At 39.0% G+C, this 18,072-nt stretch overlaps 1 protein-coding gene across 1 annotated transcript in view; it reads left to right on the top strand.

The window, feature by feature from the left end:
- Window positions 1-18,072, top strand: part of hcn4 (hyperpolarization activated cyclic nucleotide-gated potassium channel 4) — a 65,984-nt gene that overhangs the window by 34,657 nt on the left and 13,255 nt on the right. The window contains exons 5-7 of the mRNA XM_053338792.1: window positions 2,738-2,956; window positions 15,804-15,950; window positions 16,296-16,536. Coding sequence (XP_053194767.1) covers window positions 2,738-2,956; window positions 15,804-15,950; window positions 16,296-16,536 — 607 coding nt within the window. The remainder of the gene's footprint in view (window positions 1-2,737; window positions 2,957-15,803; window positions 15,951-16,295; window positions 16,537-18,072) is intronic.

Genomic DNA, 18,072 nt, shown 5'->3' with positions numbered 1-18,072 from the left:
AAGCGCGACTCTCTGACTTCTCTTTCATTTGCTTATGGAAGCGGACTGTGTCACACCTGATGTGCTACTCTGAATCACCCGCAGCTGATGGCCTCGTGTTAACTTGGCATGTAACAAAAGAACACGGCTCCAGAGGAATATAATTTATTGTCAGGTTTTGTGTTGGGGATTTCAAAGCTTGCTGTCGTCAATAGGAATTGATCTGTGAATGCTCCTCTTGTCAGTATAACATCCTGATAAATCAACATATATGTAATCTTTAAAGAATGCAGCTAAGGAGAGTGGCTCTCTAACTGATGGCTTATCAATACACATGTCGAAGTTAGTGTCAATAAGACAAGGCTTGGGCATTTGTGTGGTGGGTAAATCATCACAGTGAAACACTGAAAGATGTTCACGTGGTGGAATAAAAGCTTCCTAGATTGAATAGATTTATTGCTGACATTTTGACCAAGCAGAGTTTCCTCATCTAATTGTATTCAGCTTTCTAGTGTTCAAATATGGTTGTCAGCCACTGTGTCATGATTCTCTTTGTAGTAAAATACACAATGCTGTTTTCTTTCGAATGTAATACTTACAATACAGACTAAAATAACTAGTTTGAAGTCATTTAATGATTCAATTCACTGAGGGATTTCTGCTGTTATTAACAGAGAGATGCCAGATCAGAAACCATAAATAGACATATTTTTAAACAACAAAACACATTCACAGAAGCCAATTTTAAGTCATACATAAACCAGCTTCAAGTCAGCTGTTTGTTCAGCTATCTGTGCCAGAACAGATGTCACATGAGTAGTTTCATCGCTCAAGGTATGATGTATTTGGTTCATCATGCCTCACTGCCTCTCTGACTTGCTCAGCTCTCAGTTTTTTCACAGAATATGCCTCTCTTCTGTTTAATCATAAGAAGCGACAGATGTTGCAAACTGCTGTCCCTTGAGATGTTTCACAGTTTAGCTAATTTAAGCTTTCTATACCTGTCTGTGCAGGGATGCACAGTCAGGTTAGGTGGGTCTGCTCTGGGACCCAGCTGCTGAGAGCACACTCAGTAATGGGAATCAGATGAGCAACCTTTCAACTAGATAGCCTCCTTACATAACCTCACAATTTTACCAAGCTCTTTATTTTATTTATCTAGATTAATATGCATTAAAACAAATATTACAGATTTGAATGCAGACTTATATTTTCCACTTTTCTATTTCTGTTCCTTTTGCCGACATGAAAGATTTTACCACCAGTTCAATATGCACGGAGTCAAGTTGCAAGGGGATTATCTTAAATTACATAAGGCTGAGCTGTCAGGCAACATAATGTAAACTGTAGCTCAACTCTATAGTACACTACAGAATGAACAGATTAAGATTGAATTTCTTCTGTTTTATACTGCAGCAGTGAAAACAAGTATTGCTCCCCTAATCTCTTTGTTTTATTTTTCTTAAACATATTTGAACATTATGTATATTTAAATACTACTTTTTTCTGTTACATGTTTACATTTTCAGAGATAAAAGTGTCTCTGTTCATATGTAACTTGTACCTTTTCTTCTACCTCCATTTCCTCCATTTCTTAAATGCTTTAATACTGTAACCTCTGTGACTGTGGAATATGGGCTCACACACCAAATTCCTCTTCACAAAATGATTTCATGCAGTTCTGACTAGATTATACTTTTTACTTCTCATGTTGTTACAGATCAGGGTCGTATTTCCATAACTTCTACAGAGGTAGCGCTGGCTGCTTCCTCAAACTGCTGCACCCCAAAACAGCCCTTTGCATCTCAGGGTGGAGAGGCCCTGAGATGTGAGGAAGAACACACATAATGTACTTGGTTTAAAATCCCATGTGAGGGATGTAGCCTCTCATTAACATCCAAATGGAGTTTGTTTTGTTTCACACAGTAAACACGGTCTAATTAATTGCATTACGTAGAAGAAGAATTCTCAATGTGACAGAATAACAAATATATCTTTCTGAATTAATTCAAGCCTCAGGGGCAGGCACCACTCTGACAGAAAGTTCCTCATGTTTCGCCAACGTTATCTAGTAGACAAAGAGGTTGTTGGTATTGCTAGGCTCATTCACGGTTGGTTTGGTCCTGATTAGAATCATTAGGAGACATTTTTTGTCCTCTTTTACAGTAGCTGTCCCATTATCTTGCTGGGTCATCGCTCCTTACCTTTTCAGGAGGGCACTAATAAAATTGCTATCTCTCAGGCTTTTCCGCTGTGGAAATGAGTTTGAAAGCAATTTGGACATGTCACCCCCAGGAGAGAGTTGATATTGATTTGCCATGAACTACCACCAGGATCTAAAGGAAAAGGGGCAATTTATCTACAAATGAGAAAACTCACAGAGAAATCACATTTTTCTAAATAGCTGACCTACTTTCTGTCATGCAAGCCTCTAGTGTCTAAAGCTCCATCCGCCCATTCTCAGGGCTCTGTTTTGGGCTCCTGCCCAAAGGTCTGCTTGCTCCAAATGTTTGCATATTGAAAAGTACATTTTACCCTGCCAGCTGCTCCATGTTGAACCAAGATAGTTTGAAGTGGACATCTGCCATTAGTTTTGTCTCAAGTAATTGGAAATCAGCGTGTATGTGTGTGATCTGTAAGGGGGCTTGTTGACCTTTAATGTGCCATGAACACCCTTTGAGACAGAGAGCGAGCAACAGACACTAAAGTGTCCCGATACACTCACCCTAACTCATCTCATCTTCTCTGTTTCATCCAGAATGACACATGGGGACAGCAGTACTCCTACGCACTTTTCAAAGCTATGAGCCACATGCTGTGTATTGGGTATGGCATGTACCCCCCGGTGGGCATGACAGACGTGTGGCTGACCATCCTCAGCATGATTGTGGGCGCTACCTGCTACGCCATGTTTGTGGGCCATGCCACCGCACTAATCCAATCCCTAGACTCGTCTCGACGGCAGTACCAGGAGAAGGTGAGTCAAGATGACGTTTTGCTGATGGCTGTGTTAGTCTTGATTTATTTCAAAGAGAGGATAGGGTCGTAGGTTGTTGTCTGTTTATTTTTTCCTTCAAAGGAGCAGTTCATCACAAAATTGAATTTCATTTTAATTTATACAGCCACTACACACACACACACCAACACTGTCTAGCTTCTAAGTATTGCAGTTCCACCATAACTCTTCCAAAAAGGGAAAGGAGCATCATTGCACTGCTCTGAATTAAACAGCTGAAACATTCCAATCAAATGTTGAGCTAAATTCTGTGAGTCTAAAATACCTACCTTCACACCTATAGAATTGTTATAGGGAGAGGAAATCTCACGCTCTTCTTGTGTGTTGAGAGAACCAAATCTGGAAAATAAGCAAACTCTGTCCAGAGAGGAAGAACACAGAAAGCACTATTTCAAAAAAATTGAGGTATATTGTGATCAGTGTCCCTGTCTTCTCTGCTCCTCCAAGCAAAATTGTTATCTTTAGTTGCACTTTGGTTGTTTTTCTCCATGGAACTATGTAGAGAGGCAGGAACCTCAGTCTCCCCAATTCAGGGAAAGGGAAGCCCTGATAGCTGGCTGTGAAGGCAGAGCTGTGTTCCACAGTGCCATGCCCTCTGTAGACCCGGTGTGGGCGATAATGAGCTGAGCTGCTAGGCTGCCACATTGCTCACAGTCTGTAGCGAAGAGGAGACTGAAGAGGATGACCTCCAGGGAATGCAGGAAAAGGCTCGAGAGGCAGCATCCGTATGAAAGAGGGGGAGAGTGGGAGTGAAAGAGGGCATAGAGAAAAAGAACCAAGCAGACGGGCAGAGCAACACATTAGATGACGTAATGGGTGTGCTTGGACTTCAGTAAGAGCAATGGGTAAATGAAACGCCTCATGGACCTCTGAAGGTGAGCAACAAAGAAACTAGTTCTTCACCAGATTTCCAAAAGCTAAAAGGAGAAAAATGCAAAAAGCAACATATAAGTTGGTACATCACTACTGCTGCTGATCTAAGTAGCCGTTTAATGAAAGGGGAGCAAACTGACTCCCAGCTCAGCACTCAGCACTCAGCACTCATCTGCTTCTCTGCTTTAGAGATGTATCGCTGCCAAGCAGACTGAACAGCTGGCCTGTCTCAGCACTCGTCAGCATGTGCTACCAAAGCCATTTTCTGCCGTTTGTGGGATCACACCCTAAGGCGCCTTAAGAATCCCCCAACTAGCTAAAAAAGGTCTCCTGTGCTCCCCACAGCTTCTCACGCTGCCTGCCTGCAGAAAGGTTATTACTGCAGACTGCAATTAATTTATAAGAGTGTGGATTCTCTCATTTATCTTCCCACATGCCTCAATGATAAGGCACTCTCTGGGTGCACTGTCACTGTGTGCTCATCTGGCTGTGGGAGCCAGATAGTAGATTTCTACTACACTATACTATACCCTCTCCTCCTCGCTTATCAGGGCTAGTTCCTTCAAAGACTTAAACCCTTTTTGTCATTGGCCCTTGCCTCCATTGTGTGACAATGGGATCTGCCTCGAGGAGATTTCACTCTGCTTTTCCATGTTCGACTAATGCCTTAATCCACACACAAGATGTGGACAATCCATTGGTCAATTCCTAGAGTTTTGAAAAAGACAGGTGGCTGTTTTCAGATGGCCACTGGGTTGCCATGACGGAGCCAGCTGTTCTTGTCAGCAGGGAGCCAGCCTGGGGAGAAATCTGCTCACTGAACCACCACCAACACAGCAGACAATGGAATAAACCTGCCACCATACACATAGATAGTGTACACAACTGTGTGAGATGATTCTGTGCTGTTTCATTAGTTAAAGCATGCTGCGGTGGTTCCTTGATATATATTCAAGAAAATCTTAAAGCGAAAGATAAAAAGCAATTGATGATGACCAACATTGATACAAATATGTGTTCTCTAATCCAGTGACAGATGTGGCAATAAAGAAAGACATCATTAAATAACAGGTGTTTACTCATCATTCACACCTTTGAATCACACATTGATGAGCTTGGTTAGAAAAAACTGATAACAAAAATACCAACAACTCAGAACTTTGAAATATTAAACACTGTTCAAAGAAAGAGCATTTTAGTCATAGATGCCTTCTCTCTAGATATTTACATATCATATGCAGGATACTTTAAATAATAATATATGTGCTCTTATTAATCTGTCCAGTCAGAGCAATTTGATGAGTGTGAATGAACTCAAAAAATCAGTCTTAGGGTGGGTGCTTACATAAAGTATGCATACATAAACATGCTTACATAAAGTATGAGAAGACATACTGAGAAGCTTTAAATTTTACTGATCAAAAGTAGAGAGCATTTATAACACATTACATGAAACAGGAGTAGCTAGAGTGGCTGGCTGTGTATTTATTGTGTAGTGAAAATTAAGAGGGGTAATTATTAAGGGGTAATTATGCAACCAAATCCATAAGATTTTTTTTCCTCATGGATATAAGTGCTAAATTGTATTGGCCTAAACAAGCAAAATCGTATCCTTAGTATCATATTAAGTTGTAACGTGTTTGAAATGTATAAATGCCATCAAATCTGCAGATGTTCAAATGAATGAATATGTAAAATGTAATTCCAAATGTAATGTTGTCTTTCATTCAGATTTAAATTGCCTATTCATTGTTATAGACCTACAATATTACCCATATTAAAAGACCAATTTACAATTATATATGAGGTCTATTACCATACATATTTGAAGAGCTTTAATATTGGATGGAAAATTGAAAAACATGTGATCTATGTACATAACAAATATCTTACATTACCAAACAACATGAATAAGTTATAAGAATTATAATGACTGAGCTTATTCATATTCAAGTTCAGTTATTCATTCATTAAGTGTTTGTCCTATGTTAATCTTTCTATTTAAAGATCTTTCTATCAGTTTCAAAGGAAAAGTATTATATTATCTTATGTCTTGATTTCTGAAAGTTAGGCTAGATGTTTCTTCTATATTTGCATCACAGACTGCTCTTTTGATTCACAGAGTCATTATTGTTTCATCAAATATCTATGCAGTGGGTTTGATGATGTCTTTCAACTCTCACAAATATGTTTACCCATAGCTCTAAAACAAGATGTAGTTCTTCATTCTGGTTTCTAAACAACATCACAATTGTTTAGACACTCTTTTTATAGTTCATTTAGCATGCTGACTCAATAACGTGTACAGCTGATGTTGCAGATTACACATCGTGAAATATGAAGAACTAGACATTTTGCCTCATTAGTAAAAGCTGGAAATGCCACCAGTTTTTTTTTTCCCGTTGGCTGTTGGCAGGCTGTAATAACTCTGCATTTTGGAGTTTTTATGTTTAGAAGCCAGAAATTTCCATGTTGATATTCCAAAGATGCTGTCAGCAATACTACAAAACTGCATCATTTACATACACCAACAGTCTGTGAAGTAGCAGGAATTGTGAGTTACTTAACTCTAGTATAGACTCTTTGCAATCCCATAAATCACTGATATATTTTTTAAACAATTGTCCTTATTATACAGTATTCACAAATAATGTGTGTGTATGGTAATATGCAAATGAATACATGTAATCTGTGGGGCTGGATAAGCTTATGCACTGTGCTGTTTGTTGTGGTTGGGTTATGTATAGCATTTGACCTGAGCCTGCCAGTTGGTAAACACCTAATGGCCACTGTCACAGAGGCAGAGGCTATATACTGACCTCAGATCTCTGTTCAGTCAGCGAAGAAAGAGCACAATCAAGGCAAAATGTTGATCAGTGCTGAGCCAAACACCAACAATGCCACATTTAACTAACTCATTTTGCTTCTGATGTGACATGAGCTCTCCACTTATTCACCATAAAGGAAATGGAAAAACTAGAGCATGGAGCCCTCATATACACACGGCTGTATGGCCATGATGAAAGGCCATCTGTCCATTTGGCATGAGGAGATGATGTCCAGGTGACAGTTAAATTTAGATGGGAAACAAATCAGTGAAACTCCTCTGGGGGATGATGATGAAGAGAATCAGTCTATGAAGGAATCTCAGAAGTGTACAGACAAGAAAGAGCAAAAGAGTGTGGAAAAAAAAGCTCTGCTCTCAAAGATGGTGAAAATTATCATCAGAAAGCCGGGGTATAATCTTTCCTGAATAGAATTCTATTACAATGTGGCTCCATATGATAAATGCCTGAGCTGTCAGAAGCTAGCAAGCAGACTTAAATTAGCTCTTAAATAGGAATCAGGCAGCCTGTTAACTGTTATAAAAAAGTGGAGAGCCTGCAATCACACTAAATACCAAGGGTTGAAGTGTTTCCCCCACTGAGATGAAAAATAGCTTTATTAGATTTATTTTCAATCTACTAAAAAATATATGCCTGTTGTCAGTCTTTTGCTGTGTGTCAACAGAACCTGGGGAAATAGAGTATTCAAAGAATTAGTTGTTTTTTTTCTACCTGTTTTTAACTCAATTTGTTGACTGCATGGATTACAGTACGTTGATTCCACATCACATCTGAATGGAATAGAGACTGACTGGAGCTGCACATATTGTAAGGTTTTCCTTAATGACACCTTTTCCGTGACTCCAATGTGCCAGAGGTGCAGAGTGCTAGTCATGAGATTTTAGTTAAACTGTGAAGTAGTGATACAATCTGTGGTGTTATTTGAACTGATTACTCCTTTATAGACAAGACAATTTCTACCAACTGCTGCTCTGACATGGATCCTTTTTTGTTTTTTTAGCAACAAATACTCAAATTAAAAAATCTGAAACCACCTGAGGAAATCAGCTTGATAAATTAAGATAAATAGATTAAGATAGATTTACTCTTTTCTTTTTTTTCCTGGTAATTTTCTGTTAATGTGCTGTATCATCTCTATAGGAGTATACTGTTAACACTAGCAGGACTGCAACTAATGATTATATTTATTATAAATAAATCTGTTTATCTAATAAACCTCTGTATTATTACTATTATGTAACACAAACAAAAGCAGTATTTTTTTATTAATTAATTTACTGCAGGGGTAATGTTGGCATCTTTGTTGAATCAATGAAAATAGTTACTGATTAATATTCTGACAATCAATGAATCGATTAGTTATTTCAGCTTTACCCTGTAGAATTACTCGGGTATTATAATATCACAGTACTGTAGAATACTACAGTACTGTGATATTATAATACCCGAGTAGCAGTATTATACACTAATCTGCTGGGGTCTCTCATCTCCACATTGAACCCTTGTGTGCAGCGAGCAGCTCTGCTACACCACAGTATAAGATATTGTGAGCTGGAACAGGTTAAGCATCTGCCAAATTCCCCTGAGGATTGCTCCCTCTTGTCTCTGGCATGTTGAGAACCATTATCACACAAAGAGAATTACATCTCTCTAGATTGGGGGCACAAGATGGCTGTACATGTGACTGTGCATACAGGGTACGCCTGCCACTCCATCTCTCTCTAAGCCGCTGCTTATCTTTAACTATGGCCCTCTACAGTGCAAATTTATACAGCACACAGAGATGGGGATGGGAACACCAAACAAAAGAGATAATCTCACTCATTTGTGGGTGACTTGTGATCCATGTTGTCTTACTTACCAGCATTTGGAAGCTCTGTGATCCACTTGTGTATGTCTCCTCTTAGGTTTTTAACAGTATATTATTGATATTATTCAGTGCAGGATAAGTGAGTTGTTGTGTTTATTGTTGTTAGTCAGTGATGGAATCAATGCTCAGGGGAGGGTCTTGTATATGAGTAGCATGTTGTGGCATGCCAGTCCCAAATGGCTTTAGAAGGAAATGGCAATGGGGTGCTGCAGCCCCTCCCCTTTAAATCTCTAATTAACACTTAGCAATTAAACACGGCTCTTTGGGGAATACTTAATAAGAAGCCCAAAGCTGGTTATTTGTGGGTGAAGAGGCTCTGGAGATCTTTTGTTCCCTCACTTCAATCCCCCAATCAAGACCTTTAGAAATACAGTAAATAGTCATCAGAGGGAGACTATGTTTGCACTTGATAGATATATCCCATTCTTTCCCAGGAAGGGAGAAAGGATAAATCCTGTCAGTGAACATGCACAATATGTAGTTTCCATATTCAGCCTCAATATTTACTTTGTCATCTCTATGTTGACTGACTTTGATGGTCTTAAAATCAAACACCCATTTATGAAAAAGATGCAGGTTTTATCCAACAATAGCAAAAGCTAACTATTGCTCTGTAAAGATCATGATTTCCCCACAATCAGCCAAGGACAAAGCTGTCAACGAGTGGAGGAGCTTAAGTCTGATTCTGCCTTACAGTAAAAGTCGTTCTCATTAGTTGGAATCTGACTGATGGCATTAATCTAAACCCTGTTACATTCCCTCTTCCTCTCTGTCTGCCACATAACTTCTACTGCTGAGTCAAGGCATGTTGACGTGCCTCAGAGGTACTCCATGAAGTACCCCATTGTTAAATGCATAACCAAAACAAAGTGAAAACAGCAACCAATGACATTATACTGTCTGACCTGCAATTTAAAAGTATCCCTTTAATGGGTCATGGCAAATATAAACCACCTGAAACATTTGAAGTGTTTATACTGAGATTTTCCTTCCTACATATGTCAGCTTTGTTAGATAGTCAGTAGCAACAGCTGAGGCACCACAGTGTCCTTTAATCAATCAGATGCTCTGAATTGTCAATTGACTTTTTTGATTACTGATCATTAATGTTTAGCCTACATACAGTGTGTTGATGTTGTCCTCCAGGTGAAATGATAGTACCTTTATGCTATACTAAAAAAACTGCAGACTTTATGTCATTCAAAAACCTTGATGCATCACACAGCTAGACAGTAGATTTTACCCTCAAAGAAAATTCTGGTTAATTTGAACCTGAAGAATTGACAGTAAACCCATACATGTGAGAGTTGTGACTCCATATGTTTTATGTTGTTGTTTTTTTTGTTTAGTTTATTTGGAACATGTTAAAATAGCGAAACAAAACAAATAGGCAGTGGTTTACAGCAAAATAGAAATTATAGGAGAAAAAAAACAAAACAAAAAAACCCAACATATATACATATACACATACACATATACACACATATACACATATATACATATACATACATATACACATATACATATACATACATACACGTTCACAAACATATATTTTCCTTCCATTCTTTTCCTTTCTTCTTTTTTTCCCTTTCTCTTCTTCTTCCTATTTCTTATTTTCCTCTTTCAGGCATACAACAATAAACAATAAATATCTGTTCGATTGGGTGTAGGATGAAGCAATTAGCGTTTCTAGTCCTACCCCTTTTTTACCCTTTTATTTTATTTATTTTATTTTTAATATGTCCTTCTAACTTAGCTCTCTGTTGCTCCGTTATTGAAATTCTGGAGAATCAGATGAAGATTTGGGCTAGTGAGGCCTTGTGTATAATGACAGTTATCGGGGCAACCTCTGTCAGGCAACGTATTTTTTTGCAGGATGCATAGAGTCATAACTGCCACATTAATGGAAACTATACAAATATTTGGCACTGAGATGTCCTTTAAAACATACAGAAATCCAAATCAAAGAGGATGGAGTATTATCTATTATGTTGTTTGGTAAATTCTTTGTAATTCTCTTAGCCAATCATTTGCAAACATTTGTGGATACAAATACTGTATTTAAGACACCAGTAATCCTCACTATATGACCCAAACCTTTTGACCATACAAAGCAAGGTTAGCGAGAAGGAGACAGAGTAAGGTGGAGAAAAATAAATGTTTGGAAAGTGTAATTAAGTAGCTGACATCTCTTTTGGGAAATGAATTATTCATATTTTATTATTTGGTAAAAATTTGAATCTGCTTGGAGAGCTGCATGAGAGAGAAGGGAATTGTGGGAAAAAAAGAAAAGCACGATAAAAGAGAAGAGGTTCAAAAAGAAAATGGGAGACACACCAAACAAATGGGAGACACACCAAAGAATGACAATATGGAAAAAGATCGAAACTGTAATTTGTGAAATGGAATAGCATGAGAATGCAGTTCTCTATAGTTCAGAGGACAAATTTTGTTATCCAAAAATGCCGACTGAAGGGTAACTGGCTCACCCACACACACAAATAAGGTCCTCCCTAATATAACGTGGTTAGAGCACTGCAAAGTATATTTAGGGACTTACAGTATAGAGAGGCCGGGCTCATTTCTGGCTAGCACTTTGTGTAATAACCTAAACAGATAAACAATCTAATGACTTTTTTATATAAATTATTGTGTCATTTAAAGAACAAAAATATAAGAAAAAAAAGTGCAGCAGTCATCATGTTATCACTTACAATGCTTATTGCTATTGCGCTTGAAAATCGAAATATCATAAATATTCAATATCTTAAGATGGTCACAGCCAAGCATTGCAATATGAAGCTACCACCACTATCTGATTAGTTCAGGGCTAAGACTGTACACAGAGGGAAACAGCTAGCCTGGCTCTTTCCAAAGCTAAGTAGTCTTTTAACTTTTCAGGTGTGTTGTGTCAGCAACTTGTTTTTACAACATCTTCAACATTTTAGAGCTAAAGAAAGGAGGGGGGGAGGGGGTCCAATTGTTCTTATCGGTTACCTTTTAAATTGTTAACAGACCCCTGCAGCCTGAACCCCCTGGTTTTCAGAGAGCAGTTAGGGAGGCTGATGGCGGAATGATTACCTCCTTAATGCTGACTATGATTGGATTTAGCCAAGTAGAGCAGGAGAGAGGGGGTCTTCCTGGTGGCAGTGTGGTGGTGGTTGTGCAGTAATAAGATAATTTCCTGTCACAGGGGGTATTATCAGCCCTTCACAGCATCAGGAGACCAACACCCCCCTATGGCTGGTGTCTTTACAACCCTGTCAGCTACTCTCAGAGACTCAGCAGTGATTAATGAATATGAGCTGCCTTTGAATGAGACACCAAACAATTGTATATACAGACTGTAAGTAGTAAGTATGGATGTTATCACTCAAGTCACCCACCGTCGCCATATTTCATTTGAACATTGCCATCTTTGAATTTTGGAGCCAGAAGTGACCAAATTTGGATGAGATGATGGAGCATTTATCATGACCTACAAAACTGACCAGTTAATTTCTCAGAAGGTCTTTTTATACAACCTAATGCTGAACATGTCACAATTTACTTTCATACGTTTATACCATGGCTATGTTACGTTACCAACATGATAGTGACATGTCGCTGTGATAAGTAGCCATGCCCTAAAGCATACTCTGCTTTATCATCTATTTTCCTTTAAATATATCATTTACAAAATCAACATGATGTGTTGAGTAACACTTGAAACTAGCGTTTGAGGCCACACATTCATTACATAGACTTCTTTTTTTGCAACCAATGGAGTCGGCCCCTGCTGGTCATTAGAAAGAATGCAGATTTAAGGCACTTTTCAGACCCAGAGCTACCTGCTTAGTTAAACTTCTCAGTGTGCATTGCTCTGTGTGCCCAAGGTGTAATGGAGGTACATATTCAGGACACTGTATTCTTTAACTAGTAATGTAACTGCAGCCAACTTTGTTTGTGCTAAGCTGGCTGCCTATAGCAACAAATCAATAATAAACAACACAGATTGGCTACCCAACACCATGTATGTGGAGCTAGTGGTAACAGTTATATGAGTTTTGATTATAACGTACCTATGTGAAAATGGTGTGAACACAAAAACAATGTGTTGGGAAATGTTGCTGAAAGTGATGTTTGTTTGTCTTACAGCTGCTAGCCATGCAATGTGACACCTCTCTATCAACTCTTCCATTTCTCACAGCAGTTGTGAGAACAGTAATGGCAGTTAATAATACAGCAAATGTTCACCATTTCACTGTGTTTTAAAGATGGATAAGATAAACACCCCAATGACTACCTCCCCAACTAATACTACCAGGACCCCACCTTAGTGTCAGCATTGCTGCTGTAATCACATCAATTGAAACAAGTAATATCTGTAGTATTGATGACAGTATAAAGCAAAGGACATTAACTTGCATTTGCTCACTTGACTAATGCCCTTTCATGCTGAGAGAATTAAATCATAGCATGTAAAGCTGAGGATAAATGGACAGTATTTTCATTTTTTTTACTATGAAAGTTTAAAAAGAAGGTTCAGAGACATTCTGAAGAATATCATAATCCATGCCTATGAAACAAGGCGCCATGCTGTGGCATGTCTAATGCAGGAGACATAAAGACATTACACAAGATGCAGAATGTGGGTTACACCTGTCATCTTCACCCTTGAGTCACATGCACACAAGCCATCTTCACTGCAATACTTACCAGTTAATAGGGCTGTAACTGGATGTCTGTGATTGTTTTCTAGAGCTTTCCATATCTTGGAAGAGAGGAAGAGAAGTTTCTCTCTGTGGAAGGATTCTGTTTCATCATCAGATCAGTAAATGCTCAATTTTATGCCAAAGGGATTGCGGGGATAAAGACTCAAACCCTTACCCCATGACAGAACTCATTCATCTCCCCGCAGATGCACAGAAACTGGATATCTAAAAGCTTCTTTTCCCCCCATCTTATTTTTCCTTGTGCAAGTATTTAATTTTCCAGGTCACTTACACAGCATTGAAACATGTACATTTCTAAGAGGTGACAGGATTTTTCCAAGTATATGAGCAATTTTGCTAGGTTGGACATACAGTATTATATTTGGGCTGATCCCTCCATACATGTGTTTTTGTATGAGTACCCTCGCACTTGCAATTATATGTACAAATGTTAGTGTTTATGATTGTATTTGTGCAACTAACAATGTAAAGGTAACAAGGTAACACAGTGAAAGTCATTATTGCAAACAGGGGCATGCAGATGTTTATATAGCTGTTTGCATATCTTAGCAGTCACTTGCGTTTGTCTTCTTCGTCTGTGAGGGATTTAATAGGCTCTGGTCAAACACAGACAAACTCAACCCATCTATATTTGGCAAAAATGGGCGCAGGACTAAAAAGAGAACATTGCAGAACTGAGCATTGTAGAAGGGGGAATATAGGGCTGCTCAAAGGAGGATTACAAATTCAGCAGGGTGTGTGTTACCTAGAAACTGATCAAACTCATTCTAGGATGGTTTTAGTTTAGTCTGCCTGCATGTTTTATAGAACAGGATTCTAATATTAGTATGTGTTTTCTCCAACTCCCCTCGCATATCTTGATATTCAGGGACCCTGACAGCTTTCCTGGTCTCACAGAAACAATCTGACTTGCATGAGACAGCTGTCCTTATTTACTGTGCTATATTTCCACAAGATTGTCCTTTTGATGATCCCCTCTAAGATTAGTGGTGACTAGAGCAGTAGAGCCAGATAACAAAGAGGGAGACAACTGAGGTCAGCCATGTCTTTGTGGGGTAAGAGTGTTGGCAGCAAAGAAATGGTGATCAAAGAGTACCTCCAGCGTCACCCTATGAATGGTTAATTTCTTCATTTTTGTCTTTCTTCTTTTCTTTTTTCTTTCACTGAGGGTCAAGGATTCTACCTGTTCCTATTCCCAAGGTGCTCTCAGTGGGCTTTGATCTGCATCCCTACTTACTGCGCTGTAGAATCAATTCAAGGCCATCTCACACACATTTTAATAGTTTTATTTTTAACAAACAACATGAACACACACATGAACACACACACACATTTTCAGTGTAAACAGGAACACTGGTGAGTGTTTTGGTGTACATGGTGTTTGAGGAGCCACAAGGCTCTGTACTAATTATAACCCAGTACTCATATACCTGTATATTAATACATTATGGCGTTATTGAGAGGACACATTCAAACGTGATCAAAGTAGGGTTGTCATGCAGATTTCAATTTTTCATTAGTTTTTAGTTTGATGTTATTTAACTGTGTTACATTGTGCAAATATATTTAATTTTTTCTTCAATTTATGTTTTATTTAATCTGAGTACTGTATGTAACACCTACAGTGAATATTGTGAGGTCAGCTATTGGAGGTGTACGTTTCTTGACTTAACAAAAATGGAAAAATATCTTCCAGATTTTGATTTAGTTTTAGTTTTTTTATGATATTATAGTATATGACACATAAATACGGACATATAATTACAACACCATACATAAATACATGCATTCACATACACACACACACACACACACACACACACACACACACACATACACACACAGGAATACACAAACATGGGGGGGGACACCACCAGTGTCTCTAGTGCCTTGCTTTTTTCCCTACTGTTCTTATCTCACATTTAAAGGAAAGACGCCTTTGATGCTCCGACTGACAATGACAATTATGTCCACATTATGTCCAGACATTAGGTTGGACCAGCTCTTACCCATAGCAGAGGCAAATGCAAAAATACATTGTGTCATTGTTAAACACTTGGAATGTATGAGATGTAACTCTGGCTTGAACTTGAAAATTAAATGTAAACTGTAGAATTACCAAAGAAGTTGGTTGAAAATGACAACTCTGACTGGGTATTGGAGTGACACATTTACTTGGTACAATATTTTACAAGCTCATAGTGAATTGCCTGCATGACTAAACAATTCTCAACAATGATCACACACTTCACAATTTCTATAGAGGTGATATTATATGTTTAAAAAATGCAATGTGCTTCCAACAGATAAAGCCATTATATTATGTCAGACTGCTTTCCATGTTTTGAGAGAGACTGTATGATCATAACTTTAAAAGTACTCTCTTGTTGGGCGTTACCTGCAAGTGACCGTATGTCCTGTATGTATATGTCTCCATTTCCTTGTGTGTGCATTGTGGCCTTTGAGTAACCTGATTGTTGTATATCTCTGTGTCCCTGCAGTACAAACAGGTGGAGCAATACATGTCGTTCCACAAGCTGCCAGCAGATATGAGGCAGAGAATCCATGACTACTATGAACACCGTTACCAGGGCAAGATGTTTGATGAGGAAAGCATCCTGGGAGAGCTGAACGAGCCACTCCGAGAGGTGGGATTGAGTGTTTCTGTCTGAGGTTTGAATCTTCTGCACATGCGGCTGTGATACATTCAAAAGCATGTGTACTGCTTAAGATTCCCCTCAGTTCAGTTCAGTTCACATTCACTGACATTTTACCCTTTCACAAGTACACAGTGGGAAAAAGTTTTTTTTTCCTGAGGCCAAACAAGTGTAAAACTGTGAGGCTCTCACAAAAGAAAACAAATGTCTGCACACTCTGACATCCCTCTTGTCTGAAACGTTGACAGGTCAATACATTTTGTAAAACACCAGCTCCAGCTTTTAACTGCTGTTATCACTAACTGCTGCTTTCAATCTTTCTCTGCATGCTCACAGGAAATAATCAACTTTAACTGTCGAAAGCTGGTGGCCTCAATGCCTCTCTTCGCCAACGCTGACCCCAACTTTGTCACATCCATGCTCACCAAGCTAAAGTTCGAGGTGTTCCAGCCTGGGGATTACATCATCAGGGAGGGCACCATTGGCAAGAAAATGTACTTCATACAACATGGGGTCGTCAGCGTACTGACCAAAGGCAATAAAGAGACCAAGCTTTCCGACGGCTCCTACTTTGGGGGTAAGACAAGCAAACGCAAAGGTCACATGCACTCATGCGCATCTTCACGTGTGCCTAAATCTGTCCTCTTTTAATATTAATAATGGTGTCCTTTAAGAAATCAGCCTACGTTTGAATTTTGATATGTTAGGAAACAGCATTTGGATAATTCTATTCAGACTCAGATATTAGCTCCTTGTGAGCTTTCAGTGGTATGTTGTGCAGTGCTTGTCAACTCACTTAAAATTCTGCTTCATGGTTTATGCAGGACTTTTCCTGTAATTCACATCATGAGCTGTCTCTTAAATATAGGGCAAATTAAGAAAACAGTACTTGCTGTAGTGAATATTAAGAAATATGCATTTGAAGGTCACAGAGATCAGAAAGCTGTGAAATTGCATACTATTTGAATGCTTGAGACTTTAGCGATAACCCAGAGTTGTTATGTACTTAACTCATGTTATGTTCTTAATCAGGGTCAGATAATGCGTAGCTCTCTCATGGTCCCAGAGAGCCTATGACACATGTAGGAGACAATGCTGCCATACTGCCCTCACCAAATACCAATTAATTTGCCCAGTGACAGCGTATCATTTAGACTACACTGTTAAGTAATGAGAAATGGTGGCAAAGCGTTTAACAGCACATGACCTGCCTGTGGAAGTTTAATTACGCCTTGCCTGCTCAAGTCCATCTCCATGCCCTCTCTCTGGGGGTTCCTGAGAAATAATGAAAAGATGGCAGGCAATCTATCTCTACATATGCCAAAACTAATCAACATTTTAGACAACATGGCCCCATCTCTCTCTAGGGCCATGTTGTCCAAAATGTTCCCTCCTTCCGTCTCTCCTCGGCAAGGCAAAATTCAGATTCAGGGATTTAGGGAGAGGTTTAGTGCGCTTATAAGCCGGTTTCTAGCACATGGGTACTGGTAATGGCCCAGTTTGTGTGACAGCTTGGACGTTCTGCCTTTCAAAGATGCTGAACTGAATGTACTCTAGATGGCAATGTCATCTAAAGACATTCAAGTTTTGTTTTTTTTTTCTTTGAGTGAACTTTAACATGAGTAGTGAAACCCACAAAAGTGCAAATGCACTAGTTTTGGAACACAAACTGGCTTGCTTGCTGCAATCTTAAGCTTTCGATCTGTATTTATTTTCCTCTCTTGCGCATTATAGGGACAAGGCTTCTGACTCCATTATCTTGTGACTATTCCTGGCAGTGCCACTCCTCTGGGGGTGTATGGGTGGGGGCTAGTGAGGTAAGCCCAGAGCCACTGGGAGTTTGTTACCAAACACGAGTTAGTCATTCATGAAATTAATTGGTGCAGGATCAGCATAGGGAGGATGTGGCACATGCAGATCTCAATGTGGCTGTCAGTATCAGTAAGCAGGAAGTCAAAAGCAATGAGCAGTATTTTTTTTTAACATATCATCTGCAGGTACACAGAGACCTGCACCACACAGATTGCAATGTTTTTTCTGTGTATCGTGCACAGTGTTAATGTGTTAGCATGTGAAGGAGGAGCACAAGCTGCCCAGTTTTTGAAGAGCGTTC

This window comes from Scomber japonicus, chromosome 1 (assembly GCF_027409825.1).
Source record: "Scomber japonicus isolate fScoJap1 chromosome 1, fScoJap1.pri, whole genome shotgun sequence".
Taxonomy (NCBI): domain Eukaryota; kingdom Metazoa; phylum Chordata; class Actinopteri; order Scombriformes; family Scombridae; genus Scomber; species Scomber japonicus.
This window is presented reverse-complemented; position numbering and strand designations above follow the sequence as displayed.